General features: G+C 32.6%; 2 protein-coding genes across 10 annotated transcripts; one reads left to right on the plus strand and one right to left on the minus strand.

Moving 5' to 3' along the window:
• etfb (electron transfer flavoprotein subunit beta) lies at nucleotides 1-4,816 on the minus strand. The gene is made up of 7 exons (XM_052577464.1): nucleotides 4,678-4,816; nucleotides 3,644-3,802; nucleotides 2,430-2,588; nucleotides 2,275-2,337; nucleotides 1,913-2,071; nucleotides 1,482-1,684; nucleotides 1-460 (listed from the first exon to the last, which is right to left on the minus strand). Exons 1-6 carry the CDS (start codon nucleotides 4,729-4,731, stop codon nucleotides 1,514-1,516), a joined length of 765 nt encoding a protein of 254 aa, XP_052433424.1. The 5' UTR covers nucleotides 4,732-4,816; the 3' UTR covers nucleotides 1-460; nucleotides 1,482-1,513.
• Nucleotides 4,817-5,897: 1,081 nt separating this feature from the next.
• On the plus strand, nucleotides 5,898-17,344 carry LOC127974479 (upstream stimulatory factor 2-like). 9 transcript variants are annotated; one of them, XM_052577804.1, is made up of 11 exons: nucleotides 5,898-6,024; nucleotides 6,337-6,376; nucleotides 6,734-6,820; nucleotides 8,734-8,805; nucleotides 9,045-9,143; nucleotides 10,226-10,313; nucleotides 11,705-11,743; nucleotides 13,896-13,954; nucleotides 14,143-14,237; nucleotides 14,354-14,482; nucleotides 16,247-17,344. In XM_052577804.1, the coding sequence occupies exons 5-11, from the start codon at nucleotides 9,092-9,094 to the stop codon at nucleotides 16,334-16,336; spliced, it is 552 nt and encodes a 183-aa protein (XP_052433764.1). In that variant the 5' UTR covers nucleotides 5,898-6,024; nucleotides 6,337-6,376; nucleotides 6,734-6,820; nucleotides 8,734-8,805; nucleotides 9,045-9,091; the 3' UTR covers nucleotides 16,337-17,344. The 9 variants fall into 9 exon arrangements, with proteins under 9 accessions (XP_052433764.1, XP_052433760.1, XP_052433767.1 ...); XM_052577800.1 differs by having other exon boundaries at nucleotides 9,064-9,143; XM_052577802.1 differs by having other exon boundaries at nucleotides 5,899-6,024; nucleotides 9,041-9,143.
• Nucleotides 17,345-20,962: the final 3,618 nt, after the last annotated feature.

Raw genomic sequence — 20,962 nt, forward strand, 5'->3', positions numbered from 1 at the left:
TGCATATGAAAAATAACTTTTTATTGTCATCAAATGATACTGTACAATCAGGCGCTTGTGGTAACAGGATTTACTCTTGTTATGCTGAGAGAAACTGTCTTGTTAAATTTTAATTAAACTACACTCATAACTACACTGATTATTAATTACACAATAAATGACAGGAGTCACAGAAAAGTGTCAATGAAACAAACTTAATGGCTTATTAGTGCATTAGAAAGTTCCCTTCAATATTGATGTACTTTGTCTTGAAATGCACTGAAAAGAAAACTGGTGAAGCCTCGTGGGGATGGGTGGCTGTTGATGGAGCAGTGTCTCTCAGCATCCACCTGAACAGAGAGAGTCAGACACAGAGGAGCAGGTGCTATGTGATCGACATGGGTCCAGTCTGGATTTGTGACGGCGCCGAAAAAAAGACTTTAATTGCCTCAAAGTTGCTCCATCACCAGTTATGAAAGACCTAGAGAAGAAGAAAACGAGACAGAAGAATATGGGAATTATAGATATCTGGATCTTGGAAAGAAAATGTTGCTTATTTGCAAAAAATGCATAATATTGCATAATTTATGATTGATGAAATATATTGCGGAGTTCAAAAATATCAATAAAAATGAATAAAACTTTCCGTCACTTACAGTGTTTTCGAAAAATGTTTTTTTATGTATATATATATATATATGTATTCGCTGTAATGCACTTAAAAGCAGTGAAATGTAATCAATTGTAACATTTGAATGACAAAGTAGTATTCACTCAAAATTTGTCATTTAACTTATAATCTGCAAAAGAGTGGAAAAAGTGGAAATCAGGATTATGCATAAAATAAATCCTGCATGTGAAAGTGTGCTGAACAGTTCAGAAATCATGTCTTTGTGGCAGGTTTTCACCTCATTATATATATATATAAGTGACTCTGGAGCACAAAACCAGTCTAAAGTTGCTGGGGTGTATTTGTAGCAATAGCCAAAAAAAAAAAAAAAAACATTGTATGGGTAAAAATTATCGATTTTCCTTTTATGCCAAAAATGATCAGGATATTAAGTAAAGATCATGTTCCATGAACATATTTTGTAAATCTCCTACTGTAAATATATCAAAACTTAATTTTGGATTAGTAATATACACTGCTAAGAACTTCATTTGGACAACTTTAAAGGTGATTTTCTTAATATTTTAATTTTTTTGCACCCTCAGATTCCAGATTTTAAATAGTTATATCTCGTCCAAATATTGTCCTATCATAACAAACCATACATCAATGGAAAGCTTAATTATTCAGATGATGTATACATTTTATTTCGAAAAACTGAAACTTAAGACTGGTTTTGTGGTCCAGGGTCACATATTATCAAGAAGTAAAACTACTAATGGTAATAGTATTTAATCTTTTTGCATGTTAAATGCAATATCTTTAACTAGGCCTCACATTTAGTTTCATTTCATTTATTTGTGCATATTGAACACTCATATGATATTCTCACCTCCAGTGTTGGCCCTCCAGCATCTGCTTCCTCTATATTCTTCCAGCCTCTTTCAGTTTTCCCACCAGATCCTCGACCGTCTCCACTTTGACTCCAGCTTGTCTCTGAGGAGGTTCATCCACCTTCAGCACCTCCAGCCGTGAGCTCACATCCACTCCCAGATCGGCAGGCTTCACATTCGCGATCTTCTTTTTCTTCGCTTTCTACGAGGACACAAAAATGCTTACACATGCCTTGTTCTGCAGCCTTGCTGAGCAGAAAAAAACATCATTTTTACTTGTAGTGTATATATATCTGGCAGACCTTTATCTTGTATTGCATTCAAGCTATATATTTGATCAGTTGATGCATTCCATGGGAATCAAACTCATGACCTCAGAGTCACTAGTGTACTGTAATCATTGGCGATGTGTGGCGTGGCATTACAGTACCATGATGTTGGGCAGCGTGGCGTATCTGGGAGTGTTGAGACGGAGGTCAGCGGTCACCACGGCTGGCAATTTGATCATAATGGTCTCCAAACCACCATCAATTTCCCTCACCACCTTCAGCTTGTCTGCTTCGAAGGTCACCTCAGATGCAAAGGTTCCCTAAGAAAAGGATAAAAAAATAACCCATTAATAGATTCACTATCCCCATCAGGCAGCAAAAACATCAATTTAGACTCCATTCGGACATCTTCTGAAGAACTCTGCCCATGCAAAAAAATGCTAGGGTGCTCAAATCCATAGTAATAGTGATGCTTTCCTTCTCAAGCATCAGTACACATACTGATGGGAGGAAGATGTCTGACCTGCGGCCAGTCCAGCAACGCTGCTGTCATCTGTCCAGTTTGATTGCAGTCATCATCTATGGCCTAGAGGAGAAATATTACCACGATATCATGAAACCCATTAATGAATAGTCAGTAATTTGAGATCATTGTGGCATAATTAACAAAGCAGCTACCTGTTTACCCAGAATGAGCAGATCGGCTTGCTCTTTCTTGGCGAGAGCAGCCAAAATCTTGGAGACCTGCAGGGGACCGAGTGTCTCGTAGTCCTTTCCGGACACTTCCACGTGTATGCCACGGTCTGCACCCATGGCCAGAGCCGTCCGGATCGTCTCCTGCAACACAGATGTTTCATTTCAAGATTAAACATTAACAGGCATTTAATAACACGGAGTGTCTCTTTACACTACATCTTAGTCATATTGCATCACGCATTTATTTTCAAATGAAGGAAATAATCAAAAGTTTGATAATATAAGTATCGGGTAGTGTGTAGGGATCGCTTTATTGTCCCAATAAGGTGACATTAATTTAATCATTTTAATTAAAATTATAATTTACACTGAATATGTTATTGCATACTGTATTATAATGTACTACAATACCGAGGTGCAGATAATTGCACATTTTTTGCAATAAGTAGTATAAATTTTAACATGGTGTAAATAGAATCCATTGCCCTTAGCGTAAACAGCATATAACGAAAAAATACAGAAATTTAGTGTAAATAGAATCCATAGCTAAGAAAATATGTTTTTTATAAATAAATAAATTCACTTCGTGCAAATAGCCTCGGTTTAATACCATTTTCTCACAGATGATAGTAAATGAACATAAAGACATAAAACTGTTTACTGTTAAAGAAGCTGCAATTTGTTTTTATATGACATTATAATAGTCAAGTTGGCGATTTCTTATTTTCTTATTTTATAAAATGAATTATAATCCTTTTTTTTTTTTGAAAGAAGTCTCTTTTCGCCAAGGCTGCATTTATTTGATAAAATATGTTAAAAACAGCAATATTGTGAAATATTATTACAATTTGAAATAACTGTTTTCTATGTGAATATCTGTTCAAATGTAATTTATTTCTGTGATGCTCCGCTGTATTTTCAGCATCATTACTCCGGTCTTCAGAGTCACATGATCTTCAGAAATCAGAATAAAATACAACTCAAGAAACATTTCTGATTTTATTACTTAAAAATATTGTATTTATCATACAGCCTACATGTGTCTCCTAGACAGTTTTCCTTTTACCATGCCTTTATCATTTATTTTTTACAATTAATAATTTCCCCCAGTTTTGGCATCTTTTAAACCACAACCAACAACTTTAGTTAGCATCCTTCACCAAGAAGAGTCATCGGCAAACTTGAGCACTTCTGACCTGAACCTGCTGAGGACCACAGCTGACGGCCACGACCTCCTTAACAAGCTTCTTCTCCTTGAGTTTGACGGCCTCCTCCACCGCGATCTCACAGAAGGGGTTCATCGAATGCTTGACGCCGTCTGTAACCACTCCAGTGTGGTCTGGCTTGACTCGGATCTGAGTAAGACAGAGACATAGAGACGGTGCTGAGACTTCAAGAAGGACTTAAAAAATAAATGCATCAGCTGTGCATGCCTCGTAACATGCAACATGTTCATTTGCTGTTAAATGACAAATATACTGCAATTAATTCTTTACAAAATATTAAAAATGCACTAAAACAGCATTTTACATTATCTTAAAATTAATATTTACTACTGATAAACAAACTTTTATTTTTTACTTCAGTTTATTGATTAATTTACATAAAAGTTCACCAGATAATGAGAAATAAGGTTGAAGATCCACATATGTGAACAGAAATATTAAATATAAAAGTGCTGATACTGCTAGTCATCATTTTATACATCTAATAATGATAAAAGCATGCTATTTTCTTGTGTAATAAATATAAATCTGAACATGCAGTTATGCACATATACAAAATTTCTTAATGCAATTACATATATATTATAAGACAATAGAAGGAGCAAGCAATATTAATCATGTAAACTTTAATGAAAAGCTAACGAAGAGTGAAAACTATTTCTATGTCATTAAAATATGACTTTATGTTTCATTTCATAACATTATGAAATGTATTTGAACAACTCACATTCATATGCATGTTTATAAACTACAGCTGAACAGGTGAAGCAGAACACTGTAATAATAATTTCATTATTATTAAGATTGCATTGATAATTCATCAGATATTAATTACTACAATAATAACAACAATGACCTTCATCAAACAACCCAGTGTTCATGTCTAACCTCATTCAATCAAGAGAACAGCTGGTCTGGAATCAGTTTTAAAACAGGGCAACTCCGCGTTTATTCATAATTAAAAGCATCTGTATGTGTTTATTGAAATATTATGTTTTGTATACCTTGACAGCATAGTCAATGACCCGCTTAACTCCGACCAGAACCCGCGCGCTCATCGTGACTCTTCCTCTGGCTCTGATGAATCCACTTTAACACGAGCGGTTTCGGTGTGATACCAGTTGGGGCGGGATTTAAAGAACGCCCCTTCTGTGAGCCAATAGAACTGCTCAGATCAGAGAGCTGTCAATCAAAAACTGAGAACTGGCCAATCAGTTACACGGAATGTTCTTACGCTCTAGCGCTCTGTCTGAAACGCACTTAAAAGTCGTTCCTACGTAAGTATGTTAAAGGTCGCGTGGCTGTTGTGGCTGTTATTTTCAATGTAAAATAAAGAGTTAGAAGTCTCGTGTGATAATAAATATCACACTATGTAGATTTCTTAAAGTTTCTCAAATATAATTATATTATATAATATAACATATTATTTCTACATTATTTTATACATGTTTATTGTACTTTGTATGTGTGTGTATCTAATAAATTCACCATATATATTTTTTTCATGTATTGTATGCATGTATATAATAAATAATAATAGGTATAATATTATGATTTTTGCTTTTGTTGCTTGTTTGTTAATACATGATATATACAATTCTAATTTAATTTTATAATGTGCTTTCATATATGTAATTTTATATATAATGTCTAAATCATCACGAAGCTGGAAACTTGTTATATTAGATGGATGTTATATCATATATAAGAAATATATATACATATTGTACTTTATGGGCTTCACTAGATTTTGAAATAAAGCCTGTTTTTGCTTATTCCTTATTTTTGTGTTTATTTTCATTTATAAAAAATATTATAATCAGTAATATTCTGACCTCATTAATGTCCCACTATGTATATATGTTTTTGAAATCACAAGCATTTGCACTTTTTATCCTTTCTGCCTATTTTATTTACCGTAAAATAAATCCTTTGGAATATAATTTTCTCAGAAGATTATTTTTAGTTTTATTAGTTTTGGAAAGATTTTTTAACCATATTTTTATCCTTAAATTCTGACTTCATAGATAAGTTTATTTATAAAATAAACTAATATTTAATTTATAATATTTATATAATATTTATAAAATAATATTTATATAATATTTAATATGCAATAAAATTATTATTGATATTTGAATACAATGATGTATACTTCCACACTCCAGCTCAGTTGGTGGCAGTGATGCATCATTAGCTGGTGTACCATTAAACCTCAGATGAAGAACGGGACTGTCACGTGACTGGAGTGTTTGGTCTCTTGATTCCAAGCTTTCTTTTACTGTCTATGCTTGATTCAGTGCAGTGATGGATCAGATGGAGCTCTACTAACACTCTTCAGGCAGACTCAGGTAATGCATTACACTTCCAACAGCTCAGGGCTCAAGCAATGCAGACCACTGCACAAAGTCTTGAGAAAGATGTCATGCATGCAGGACATTTCATGCACTGTAAGTTTGTGAATGTATTGATTGAAAAAAAAAAAAAGATTTAATAATGCATTTTGATTGAAGAAGCATTGTGCATCTTCTATACAGCTGGGGATACATCCTAAACTGTTACTGGTCCTCAAAACGTTTTTGTATATTTTAGAGACCAACATCTGCTGAAAAGTTATACAAAGTTTTGTGTAATTGTAATTATTGCACTCTTATGTGTCACAGGAACAAGACGTTTGTCTGCAGCCACAAATAGTTGGACAAGGTATGTCTTGTGCATCACATGCTTTTTGTGATTGATATATTTTTCCATGATGCATGCTTTATTTGTTACGGATTTCTCTTTTCATGATATTTTACCGTATTCCAAATATATTTGCATTTAATGAAATTAAATTTAACAAAGTCCTGTAATATGATGTGCTATAATTTATCTAAAACTGATTTTAAACACACTATTTTTTTAAATGAAATGTTATATACTATAAATCATGTCGTTTTAATTAAACGACTTTTACATTACTTATCAATAAAATTACTTATGAACAAAAACGTCATATTTTGATATCAATTAACTTTTTTTTGTCAACTACCCATCCGCTGTATAATTTTCTTGATGTAGGTGTTGCTGCCAGTGTTCCTCGTCCTTTATCTCATGTGCATAATAACATTCACTATCAGTTTCACACAAAAAAATACCAGCAGACAGGTGAGTTTCCTTTTAGTGTCATCATAGATAAATCCTCTATTAGAGTCAAACTTCCTGATGTCTGTCTGATGCTTTATTTCTCTGGATAATGTTTTTCATTTAGTCTCTCATGAAATCTGTCAAGAAGCTCTTTGATCTTACTTAAAATCACCCCCCCCACCCCCCCCACCCCAAAAAAAAAAAAAAATAAAAAAAAATAATATATATATATATATATATATATATATATATATAAATTCATTAGTGTAAAATAGTGTTGCATTGTCTTTTAATTGATGCCGTTTTAAAATAATAATAGAAATAATATATATCTATTTTTTTACACTGTAACCTAGTGAGAATCACCATTGGGAATAATTGGAAATTTTAAAAAAATAACTCATAAGTAAAATATCCAGATGCATTATGTTAATGTAGAAAAACTGCAAGAAAAAAAGGGAAATTAGGGATAATGTCACAGTGGAAATAATAAATAAATAATGCATGTTTATGCATGTTTTTCTTTTCTTTTGTGTGGTGAGATATGCCTGGGAAATGTTTTCTTGAGTTTTACCCATTAGCAGTCATGTGATTCTAATCTCTGGCTGGGATTGGCACCGGGCCTGAGTCACATGTCAGTCAGGCGGCGTGTCACATGACAGATGATTGGAGCGGGGTGCTGTTAGGGGGTATTTACAAATACTATTCTGTTAGTGAACAACTGCGTCATTCAAACCTTTAAATGAGATCATGCACGGCTCTCTGCATTGCAGGACTAATGGATGAATGGAGAATTGAGTCAGGAGACACTGGAAACTTCCAATTACAGCTGTTTTCTCTAAGCATCAGGTTCTGTGGCTGACAAAAAAACAGCAGAAGCTCTTGTTTTTATGATTATTATCCTGTAGGGGTGTCACCATACCTTAATCGCATCACATTATGCACAAATATCAGCTGAAGTGTGATGACCACATGCATGCTTGTACTCAGGGATGAATGTGATGGGGATTTTAATGTTGTGTTACTCCTTTACCAGTTTACTAGTGTTTTAAGTCATTAAAAAAAAGGTAAAGATCTGGAAAGTACTACTGTACATGTCCGAGGTTTGGAATAATTATGATTTTTTATTGTTTCTGTAACCTGAATTATTATTATTATAATTTAACATAACTGTTTTCTATTTAAATATATTTTAAAATGTAATTTATTTTGTATTTTCAGCATCATTACTGCAGTCTTCAGAGTCACGTGATCTTCAGGAAATAATTATTATATGCTGATTTGCTGCACAAGAAACATTTCTGATTGTTCTGATTTGTTAAAAATGGGCTACACTTCCATTTAAAACTTTAGAGTATTTTAAGATTTATTTATTTATTAAAGAAAGAAAGTAATACTTTCATTCAGGAAGGATTCAATAAATTGATAAAAAGTGAAAACAGTAAAGACATTTATTATGTTACAAAAGATTTCATTAAACTTTCTATTCATCAAAGAATCCTTAAAAAAATATGTATCATGTTTCCACAAAAATATATTAAGCAGAAAAAACTGTTTTCAACATTGATAACTAATATTAATAATTGAGAATCCAATAATAATTGATAATAACTGAGCTCAAAATCAGCATATTAGAATGATTTCCGAAAGATCATGTGATGCTTAGGACTGGAGTAATGATGCTGAAAATTCTACATTGCATGACAAAAATAAATTTAATAAAAAAATATATTCACATTGAAGACAGTTACTTTCAATTGTAAAAATATTTCACATTATTGCTGTTTCACCAGCATTTTTTATCAAATAAATGCAGCCTTGGTGAGCAGAAGAGTTGGATTTTTGGATTATTTTCATGAAATGCACGATTAATGTGAAAAATCAATATTTTTATCAGCCCTAGTAATGAAAGTCTGTGTCTTTGTCCTCCTCAGGGGACAGATCAGTGACTGCAGAGTAGAGGTGTTAATGTAGTCTCTGAATCCAACATCACTAAATCCCAGAAGGTATGGAAGCAACCAGCTCGCTCCCTGCATCAGCACCACTTTTACTTCCCAATCCATTCGCTTATGCTTATTCATTATGTCGTGATGTTCCACAAATCTTATTCGACGCGCAGCAGAACGTGACAACATGTCAGAGCAGAAGATGAAAATTACACAAACTCAGCTTTAACTAAATAGCCAGATGTTCTGCATTTGTTTGTGGGTTGTATAATATTTCACGCCTGTTTTCTCCCAGACAGTAATTCAAAACTCTTTCAGTAATGAAGACAGTCCTGCTGGAGAAGATATGGCCATGTCCATGCAGACAGCAGCTGACCCTACTCTCACACACACCGCTGGTACGGATCGGTTTATAGTATCACATGCAACATGCTTCAATGGATTGAGCGGTTGTCCTTTATACAGTGCTTTCTCCTTGGTTAAATTAAGTTCTTAAAAACCTCACAAAACAGAGTTCTTCCATCAAATAATGCATTCATTATTCATTCATGTTAGATGGTTTAGTTTCAAAAGCATGCATTTATCTGCATTTCACAATGACTTCAAATGCAGCTCATGCTTTTCAGGATCCATTCGATGATGTCACTGTTTACTTATTGTGAATAATCAGTTTTTATAATTTAATTACAAATGAAAGGTGATTGATCTCATTATTGTATCTTTTTTTTTATAACTATTTATTTATCTTTTATTGATTATCCCAAAGTAGTTATATTTTATATTTCTAATAATGTAAAACACACACATTTTATATATGTACAGTTGAAGTCAAAAGTTGCAGAATCAATGCAAAATGTTAATGATTTGACTATTATTTACTATTACTATTATTATTATTATTATTATTTTAATACAATAAGAGGAATAATACAAAATGCATGCTATTGTTTATTTAGTACTGAATGAGATATTTCATATAAAAGGTGTTTACATATAGTCCACAAGAAATAATAATAGTTGAATTTATAAAAACCCCATTCAATAGTTTACATACCCTTAATTATTAATATTATTTTGTTAGCTAAATTATCCATATGCAACTCTTGCAGAAGGTTTGAACACTCATAGATGCTCCAGAAGGAAAAACCATGCATTAAGAGCAGGGGTGTGAAAACTTTTGAACCAAATGGAGATTTTTTATATTTTGCCTAAATATCATATTTTTTCATTCAGTACAGCCCTTCAAAAGCTCCAGAAGATACTTTCCCATTAGACAAAATAAGGGTCTTAATGCATCATTTTATATGTGTATACATACACACAATGTATGTATATAAATAATATTTTAGTCATACCAGCCATCTTTGAACTCTCAGTAACTCTCTTATCAGGATAAACATGAGTTCTCTCTTGGTTGCAGTAAATATGATATGAATTTAGTATTTGTAGCGATACAACATCTGTGGTCTCTCACATTTAGGTCAGTTCTTCGTGATGATGACTCCTTCAGATGTTCTGCATTCTGCCTCTCAGCGGACTTTAGCTCCACGCACACATATCTACACTGTGTGAGTACAAGATAAACTACATTTACAGCATGCCACAGGTGTTGACTATTAAAGCTTAACTAGATTGATCAAAATTCATAACATTCACACCTTTATAGGTTAAATAATCCAGCGTCTGGGGTTAGTCTTTTGAATTTGGGATGGGATTTAGTTAAGAGGTTCTTTGTTGCACCGCTGCATGCTTTCTTTTTTGTGCCTTGCTCTCCTTTTAACCTTGGGATCCCACCAGTGCATTGGCGAATTTATGTGAAAGCAGGGCTGTTTGTCATGATTCTGTTTGCTGACAGTATCATGTGCTCAGATTCAGTCAGAATTAATGGGAGAGCGTGGTTTGCTGTGCTTCCTTTTGAAGCTGCTGGTTTTAAAATGAAAATGGGTGATGCTGCTCACACGTATGTGCGGTTGCAACATCCTTTTTTCAGACACAGACAGCTTTTGCAGCTCATGTGACATGAATGCTATGTAATGAATGGCACAAGAGTCATAATCTTACTTTCTTCCATTAGAATTCCAAATCCTTCAGCTTATTAGATCCTAGGATAAAAACCACTATAGTTAGAAAGTATGGATTGTGTTCAGGATGCAATACTAATCACTCAGATACAAAGTACAAGTGTTTTTTTTTATTTATTTTTTTTATGTATGCTATTATAGTATTTATTCATATTTTAAATTCACTATTTAATATATATTTTCATAATTTTGCTATTTGGATTTGCTTTATACTTCTACATAGTTTTAGTTATTTTTAATTTCAGTTTTAATTTAATTATATTAAATTATTATATTATTTTATAAATTTTGTAATTCAACTTTATTTCAGTTTGTTGCCACTAATATAAAATATAAATATTAGATGAAAACTTCAACTTAAAAAACTTAAAACATTTTTCATATTCGTTTAAGCATAATTATTTAATTAGTTTAGTTTAATTAGTTTAATATATTTATTTATTAGCATTATTTTGTCATTTTTATTTAAAAAGTAGTATGTTATGCTGTTTGTCACATGAACTAAATGGCTCATTTTAATTCAGCAGGCACCAATAATTATCTCAGAAAAAAATATTTTGAAGTGTGGTCAAATATTGTGTCAAAAATAATGTTTTGCTCTATTGTTCATCCAAAATTTTTGCATGTTTTGTAGATCTTCCATGCATACAAAAAATTGCATATTCTGCCCGGTGTAAATACAGCATAAATTGCAAGTTGTATACCATTCTAATGTATTTCTCAATCGATTTTTGTGTTCATCAGATTTCTTTGGTAACCATCAAAGCTAACAGTTTCTTTCATTTTCTATCCATGTTTAAGCCGAAATGTCATTAATTAGATCATTTTTCATAAGTCTTTTTTGAAATGTCTGAAATATATTTTCCACTTCTCTGCAGAGGTGAACACAATGCACAAGAGCATGAAGGTTTTAACTGGTAAGAAGAACTTTTACATCCCATTAACAAAATAAATTCAAATAAACACAAAACTGTCAGGCGTACAGAAAATACAGAGCTGCAAAAGTAATAATTTCCAAAACATGTTTCATGTCTGTTTTCCATTATTTATCAGATAATCCAGTCCTAAGTACATGCTATTGCTTGAGACAATATTATTATGTCCTGTCCATTCAGGGCTCTCAAACAAAATTAGTTGCAATTCCATTTGCTACCACAGATGGCGCAGAATTTTATGCACTTAACTGTATACAGTGGTTCTTTAGTTTATCACAATCTTCTATAGAAGCCCGTTTCCACCACTGAATAAAAAAAAAAAAATAAATAATTGCAACTATTTTTTTTTTCACAATTCTGACTTTTTTTTCTCAGAATTCTGAAACAAACTTGCAATCAGATTTTTTTTCCGCAATTGTGAATTATAAAGTCAGAATTGTAAGATTTAAACTCGCAATTCTGAAAACATATCGGCCCCCCCCCCCCACCTCAAAATTGGACTTCAACTCACAATTGCGAGAAAAAAACAGAATTGCAATATATAAACTAGCAATTTAGAGAAAAAATAAGTCAGAATTGCGAGTTTTATTGAACAATTCTGAATTTATATCCCATAATTGCGTGTTTATATCTCACAATCCTGATCAGAATCAGAATTATAAGATAATAAGCCTTTTTTATTTTTTAGTCAGTGGCGGAAACTGCTTCCATAGGCTTCTGAGGCCACTTCCTCTGTGTATAGTGCTTTTAATAAAAAGAGATGTAGATGTAGACTTCCTGTAGTGTAAATTAAAATAATCTTCAGTTCAAAAACACTTTTTGCTGTTATGCATTTGCACAGATAAAGCGTCTCGCTCTTTACCCTGTGTGTTCTCCCCTGTGCGGTGAGACAGACGCGACGCTGTGAGTCGTGACTTAATTAAAGCGTACCTGAGGGAAGATTCACGCGGAGAACAGTTGTGTCATTAGGCTAAAGTCGGGCCTCGTCGCAGACGGCAGCTGTTTGCAGCGCTGCAATTTATAACCTAATGAACACAGCCGATGCTGCGACTCCCCTGAGATCAGACGCGAAGGACAGAGAGACCTTACGCACATATCTGCCAGTCCACACTAATAATAGCTTCAACTTTACTAAGCTGGGACTAAGTTTCTCATACCTGCTAGTGGTTGACCAGTATGGGCTTTTTTAATGTCCCAATATCGGTATCATGAGTTGTACGGTGGCTGATGGCAGATTTATTATGAATAGGCCTACATACATGTTAAAAGCAAATGAGATCCTTACAACATTGATGAAATTTTTAATAAACACTTACACATAAAAAGAGTAAGTGTTCATGCTGCGTTTAAGTTTTATGTTTAGTCAGCTTGAAATGTTAAGTTGTACTAAGTGACAACTTGGATATTTTAGTTGAGTAAACTTAAAATGTAAAGGCAGTAAACACATTTTTTTTTACAGTTAGCTTTACACAGTATTGATCCGTAGTTTTTATTTTATTTTTTTCAAATAGTTTAAGTAAGGCTGAAAGGGTTGTCTCTAGTGTTTAAACATTAAATACTTTTGTTAATCAGTCCCAAACAAAAAAAATTATTTTGTTTATTATTATTATTTTCCAAAGAAGTACATTTTAAATCATAACTTTAGAGATAATACATTTTAATAAAATTAACTTTACTAAATCGCAGTCTCTATTTTATTTTATTTTATTTTGTGTTTGTTCTTTTATTTGTTTTATGTATTTATATATTATATATTTTCAAATGTTTGTTATTTATTTATTCATCCATCATTTTATTTGATCATTGTTTAGTTTTCAATCATTCATTCATTCATTCATTCATTCAGGTTTAGGTTTTTTTTTTGGATCATATTATGATTTATAAAGATAAGATTGCAAGCCTTGTAAAATACTTACACTGAGATTTTAAAGCTAAGAAATATACGCATATGCATCTTTTATTCCTTTTTATTTTGTTTAGTGTTTGTTCTTTATTTGCGATTGATTTTAAGTAGTTTGAAGTTTTGAATATCAGGAAATATAAGGTTGCAGATGTTAAGCCTTTCAAAACGCATTCACTGAGATAAGTGAATAAATGTATGAAATATGCATATTATTTCCCATTATTACTTTAGGAAAATGGACATTCTGCGCACTCCTAGAGACGAGAGGAGAAGAGCACAACATAATGAAGGTCAGTTATCATAATCTAGTCTCAGAAACAGTTTCTAGATTACTCTGAATGTGACCGGTCTCTCAGAAGGCACTGGTGTGAATCCTCCTGTAGAGGCCAGTAGAGGGTTGATGGACTGAACATGTAGTGCAATTTTGGACAATATGTCTTTGATTTTGCCTCTGATCGTTCTTGTTGTCGATCTGCAGTTGAAAGGCGACGGCGAGACAAAATCAACAACTGGATTGTGGCGCTCTCGAAAATCATCCCAGACTGCAGCATAGACGGCACCAAGACTGGAGCGGTGAGCTGCATGATGCATTAAATGAAGATCTGACCTCAGTTTTGACCTGTTAGTTGCAGGAGTTGCTTTGAAACTGCATCTCTCTCTCAAATGCATTGCGTTTCTCGATCCTCCAGAGTAAAGGTGGGATCCTGTCGAAGGCGTGTGATTACATTGGCGAGCTGAAGCAACTAAACCAGCAGCTGCAGGAGCGTTTGAGAGGAGTGGAGAGAGTGCAGATGGACAATGAGCTGCTCAGACTGCATGTATGATGCATTTAACATCAGCTTAGTGACACTTCGTCACTGACATTGTCATGCAATCCATATTCTTTGCATTGACATATTGATTATTTTAGGCTGTATCAACATTTTCTTTCCTAGGAACCATATTCCTAAATTTTAAGTCAATTTAAGTTTTTCTTTGCACAAACAAACAGCCACAATTACTTCCCCCCCCCCTTTTTAATGTTCCTTAGAATTCATCAGGCTATTTATGTTACTGTGCCTTTAAGACTATATGCAAATGACCTCCTGTGATTGGCTGACCTCTTCTCATTTAAAGTTCTTATTGCTGTTCATCAAAGGGTGCTGAATAGCTGTTAATATGTAAATGTGGATGGGCATATGTTAAAGATATCATATTAGACATCACTGTTGTTGTGAATGTTTGATTACGCCTACATATTTTTTTTAAGCAAACAGGGAAATCTTGTCTGTATTCCCTGAAATCTAATGATTAACATTTTACTCTTTATTTAGAGATTTTTAGATATTTCAGCATTTTATGAAGGAACCCATGATAGACAGAGAGAGTGCATGATATGTCTGGCCTACATTAACATGCATATACATGTTTTGACATCAAAGAGCCATTAAAATAAGCATTTGCTTTACATTTTATTTAATGCCTTTTAATGAAATCGGACAGTAAAATGTTTAGCTTTTTAACTTTACCCTACATGTAGGCTGAAGTTACTTATTAGATTTTTATTCAATACACATTTTAGTTGGAAATCATAATGAACATTATCAGACTCCTTTTAAAATGACCAAAGAGAAATTTTCTTCCTTTTTGTTAGCATTTCCTTTTAACCCACAAAATCCAAATATATACTCCAAGATACTCCAAATATACACAGTTATTCAATAATCAAACCCATTCATTCAGTATTATTTCACACACAGTTTAATTCTCAGACCCGATCTCTCCTTTACTAGAAAGTCACAAACGTCACCTATTAGCCTGAAGCACTGCACCAGAAGAGGGTGACAAAGAGTGGTAAAAAAAGATGTAATTTTATCTAGTAATGCAACTTTTTACTTATTTTTTTTTTTATTATTATTATTATTTTAATATTTGTATAATTTGTTATTTACTTTTATACTTTTACTTATATGTACTTTTTTATAGTCTTATTTTATTTTTATACTTTTTTTTTTATTATTTTATTCTATTTGATAATTTGTATGTAATATCCCCAGTAACTCATTTCATTTTATTTGTAATATTTGTGTTATTTCATTTTATACTTTTTAATTTGTATTATATATTAATACTATTTTTGTTTACCATTTTATTCCATTTAATTTTTATTTATACTGTTTTATTTTTATATTGATAATACTATTATATAATATTATAATATTATATTATATTATTATATTGATTGTATTTTTATTAAAAAAAAATTTATACAGCCTTCCTGTAGCTCAAGCAGCAAAGTATGCACTAGGCACTTTTGTTAAAAAAATAAAAAATAAATAAATAAATAAATAAAAAATATATATATATATAGTTTTATTTAATTTTACTATTTATAATTTATAAAATTTTATTATATATTTATTTTATTATAAAATAAAAATGTATGGCTGGAATGCACTGTTGCTTTGCATAAAAGTATCTGGCAAATACATAAATATATATATATATATATATATATATATATATATATATATATATATATATATATATATATCTAAAACATCTTGATATTTTACTATCATTTTCTGTGTTGTTGCTTTCAGCTGGAGGAGCTCAAGAGCGAGAACGGCCTTCTGCGAGCGCAGCTGGAGCATCACGGCATTGACACGATCGCAGACGCCTCGGCACACTGAGCCTCAGGCATTCTGGGAAAGAGATTCTGGTCAATCCAGACGACAAAAGGCTCTCGGAGAATAACACGGGACTGCAGTGAGCCGAATGACAAACGCTGGCTTGTGCTCGAGAGTCTGTCTCAGATGTCTGATACAGTCCGGCCTGCTACCGATGAGGTCAAAGGTCAAGACGTTTCCATTAGCACCAACACCAGGTGTTTCCTAAATAACTCTGAACTAAAGAGAAGAATATACTGTAGTTATACTGTGTTTTTAGTTGTCTCCGCTCTATAAAGCACCCCAGACATTTTCCGTTTGCTTTTCCTAATTTTCCAGCTTTGTTGCTTTCAATTTTGTCTTCATGCTTTACTTGGAGTATTAGTTGTTTGTGCAATGCCTCGTTTAATTTAAAATTCTCCTGGAGAAAAGCTGCCGCTCTGTGGTGTTTGGGAAGGTCGTTACGGGATGAATGAAGCCGTGATGAAATTTCATTAGCGGTTCCAGTGAAATTTAGTGTTAAAATCAGAACAAAAGCACCTGCGGACGGCTCCCGCTGAAAGAAAGCTCTGATGCAAGAAAATGAGCTCCGTCTGGGATTATTAGCTTCTTATCTCGGATCGTCTTCAGAAGACAGCTCGGAAAGCATCGCCTAATCTAAGAAGCAAATGAGAAAAAATATTCACAAAGCCTTGTAGCTAAATGCTGGACGTGTTTGTTAATGTGTGCTAGACGATTATTCTGTTCCCTTCATCTGATCAGCAGGTCTGACTCCTGGAAATGTAATGGCCTTTCTGGGTTGCTAAGTAAGCCTATTTGCAATCCTCGAAAGTTAGGGTTTTGTTCTTAGTTTACTTGGTAAGTGCCTGAACATTTTGTGCCATATTTATATGAATAGCATTAATGGAATAGTTTTGTTCCAGGCTGTTATTTTTCTACATAATTAAATCATTATTCAATGATTAACCATTGCTCTTACAATACAGCAGCAAGAGACATGAAAACAAATTAAATGTTCTTTTTCCATTTTGATTTGCAGCGCATTTCGTTATATGCATGTGTTGTGATGATTTGCAACTCTTTTGTTGTCAAATTGATGAAGATGTTTTTTTTTATTTGCTGGTGTTTTCTTAAATTGCAAATGGTGGGATTTTTAAATAGTTTGCAGTCCTTGGAAGAATAGAATTTTAAATTATTTTATTTATTTTTATGTTCTTTTTATTTATTTTTATGTTACTTATGTTCTTTGTGCCAGAATCCATTATCTTTGAAGCATATTTTGATGGATTGTAATAGTTTAATGTCTGTCAGAACGCTTTATTTCTCAGTCAACTTTTATAGAACGTTTTTTAACGAAGTAAGACCCATTCTCACCATGAATATAGCCAAGTTAGCTCATAAACAAACTAAACAGATTTAGTCCATATTTTACTTGGTTGGACTTTTTTATTTCTTTAAAGTCTGATTCATTGATTAACCATTGCTTTCCAATCAAATATGGCTCAAAGTGATGTGAAAACCAATGAAGTTTGATCATAATTTGACATGACACATTTAAACTTTCTATACTTGAATTAAAAAGTGAAAAAGGAAACATTTTCAGAGAATGAATCCTCGTACAAATCTGATTTCAAATGATTTCAGAAGCTGTGTTTTGGCTATTTTTATGGTGCTTGACAGAGTACAGTTGAATGGAAAAGCGCTGCATGAAGACTCTTCAATTCTCTTTTCGTGATCCATTGAAGAAATAACAACATGGGGGTGAGTATATTCCCAAAGCTTTCGTTTTTGGGTGAACTGTTCCTTTAAGACATCACAGCGGAGAAAAACAATATATGTAACTAAAACTGTACTGAAGACAATGCAGTTATTAATAGACTACAGCTTCAGGTCAGTTGTTTTATGTAAACCACTTCAGTTCTTCAAGATAAATATCACACCTTCTCTACAGGACTGTAAGCAGATTGCTGCTGTATGATAATTATTTTGTAATAAATGATGCCCTAAACAGCAGTGATTACCCTCGTGGCCTTACAGTTGACCGAAAAATAAACAGAGAAATAATTGCAGGAGTTTTAATATGACTGTAAACTCTCCTCAGAGAGACGGAGAAACTTTACTAAGCATCGCTTTTACAGTCTCTTCATAAACTTTGTTTCAAAGTAATGGTCTGGGAAGGCCTTGTAATTAACATGGATATTAAGTAGCTGAGGTTATTTAAACTTCCTTGGCTCTTTATATGGATTTTAATATAAAGTTTCAGCATTATAATAATTTGCAATAGAAGCATGATAAGGTAGTGTCTCTATAAGCACCTAAGCTTTGAGGAAATTGCTGAATGATTATAGACTTAACTACCAAATTTACTTGTAAAAAAAAGAGAAAAATCAAAGTTAATTTCCTTGTGTGATCTATTAATAAACGTTATTACACAAAGGCTTGAAGAGTCACCATTGTGTGCTATTAAAATGAAGATTAAAATCATCATTTCTGTTAATCATAATAGCTTTTGGGCTGGACTAACTAACTAAGTAAATAATTATTTTAAAACTTATATAATGTATATAGTATGTATTTTGAAATTTCCGATATGACTAAAAAAGTATTTATTTATAAAAACAAAATATACATCTCATTTATTTTAAATAGCCATGTTATTTTAAGTGTTATTTTATTAAATGTGTGAGGAATAGCTATAATAATAATAATAATAATAATTTTTTTTAATGGATGGGCTGTACAGCTAAAAAATAATAATGTGTGTGTGTGTGTGTGTGTGTATATAAATATATATTTGTTTTTTCAATTCATGTTGTATATATCTTAATATTTATTTTAAGCCAAACAAAGAGTGTAAATTATTTATCTAATTTATTTTAACTAATACTTTCATTTTAAAGCAATATTTCAAGTCAATGTATTTTTGTTTTATTTAATTTTATTAATTATTTATTTTTTAAATAGGCATGAAGAATATCCATTGTGAGCTGTTTAAGTTGACAATAAAATCATAATTTAATTTCTACAATACTTTTCTATGGCTGGGCTATACTAACTAACTAAATAATTTTAAGAATTTTAGATATCCCATATAGACATTTATTTATTTGCTTATTAATTTGTTTGTTTAAAGCAAACAAACATTGTAAATTATATTTTTTTGTACCTACAGAATTAACCGATTGAATTGGGAAAAAAAGCAAATCATTGAATCTGAGTTTTGAACTGATTTATTAAATGCATAGAAATTAAATTAGCATAAAGCATTTTAATCTAATAAAGATTTAGCATCTTCTATTGTGTCTTTAAATGAAATCCCCAAATTGACTCAAATGATTCGCGATCCCTCTACGAACTCCCGAACTGCTTCAAATGATTTGCGATCCCCAAACTGACTCAAGTGATTCGGGATCCCGCTACGAACTCCCGAACTGATTCAAATGATTCGCGATCCCCAAATTGACTCAAATGATTCGCGATCCCGCTACGAACTCCCGAACTGATTCAAATGATTCGCGATCCCCAAATTGACTCAAATGATTCGCGATCCCGCTACGAACTCCCGAACTGACTCAAATGATTCGCGATCCCGCTACGAACTCCCGAACTGATTCAAATGATTCGCGATCCCCAAATTGACTCAAATGATTCGCGATCCCGCTACGAACTCCCGAACTGCTTCAAACGATTCGCGATTCCCAAATTGACTCAAATGATTCGCGATCCCGCTACGAACTCCCGAACTGCTTCAAATGATTTGCGATTCCCAAATTGACTCAAATGATTCGCGATCCCGCTACGAACTACGAATAATTTAATTTCTATAATACTTTTCTATGGCTGGGCTATACTAACTAACTAACTAAATAATTTGAAGAATTTTAGATATCCCATATATATATATATATATATATATATATATATATGTGTGTGTGTGTGTGTGTGTTGACATTTATTTATTTATTTGCTTATTAATTTGTTTGTTTAAAGCAAACAAACATTATAAATTATATTTTTTTGTACTTACAGAATTAACCGATTGAATTGGGAAAAAAGCAAATCATTGAATCTGAGTTTTGAACTGATTTATTAAATGCATAGAAATTAAATTAGCATAAAGCATCTTAGGTTGTCTACATTTGTGTAATGACACAGAGGAACTGGAAAAATAAAAATACAATTATTCACAATGTTGCTTAAATCATCCATCATCATTGTGAAAATATTAAATGTATCATACTCTAAGGGATTTTTCAGGATTGGCAAATCATTCCTGTGATTGGTGTATTGTATTTTAAACGTAGGCCGGTCTCATACAAATGACCTGAGAGATAATAGTTTGGAAGAGGAAAGCACAGCTCACTCAATCTCTCTCAATTCATAACTGTCTCTATTGTGTCTTTAAATGAGGTTAGAGTCACAGCTGGGACGATTTTATCTGATTGTTCGTGAAAACAGAGCGAACGCTTGGCTAATATCTTTTCTTGTTTCAGACTTCATTTATTCTCAACCACCTCTGCGTCTCCAGGGATTCTTCACTCATTATAATTCTCCTCATCATTCATCATTGTTCACACCTTGCTTAGGAAATGACCCTCAACTATCGGAGAACGGCACATGACACCAGAGACGGCAGGAAATCTCAATCAT

Source organism: Carassius gibelio, chromosome B16 (assembly GCF_023724105.1).
Source record: "Carassius gibelio isolate Cgi1373 ecotype wild population from Czech Republic chromosome B16, carGib1.2-hapl.c, whole genome shotgun sequence".
In the NCBI taxonomy this organism is placed as follows: domain Eukaryota; kingdom Metazoa; phylum Chordata; class Actinopteri; order Cypriniformes; family Cyprinidae; genus Carassius; species Carassius gibelio.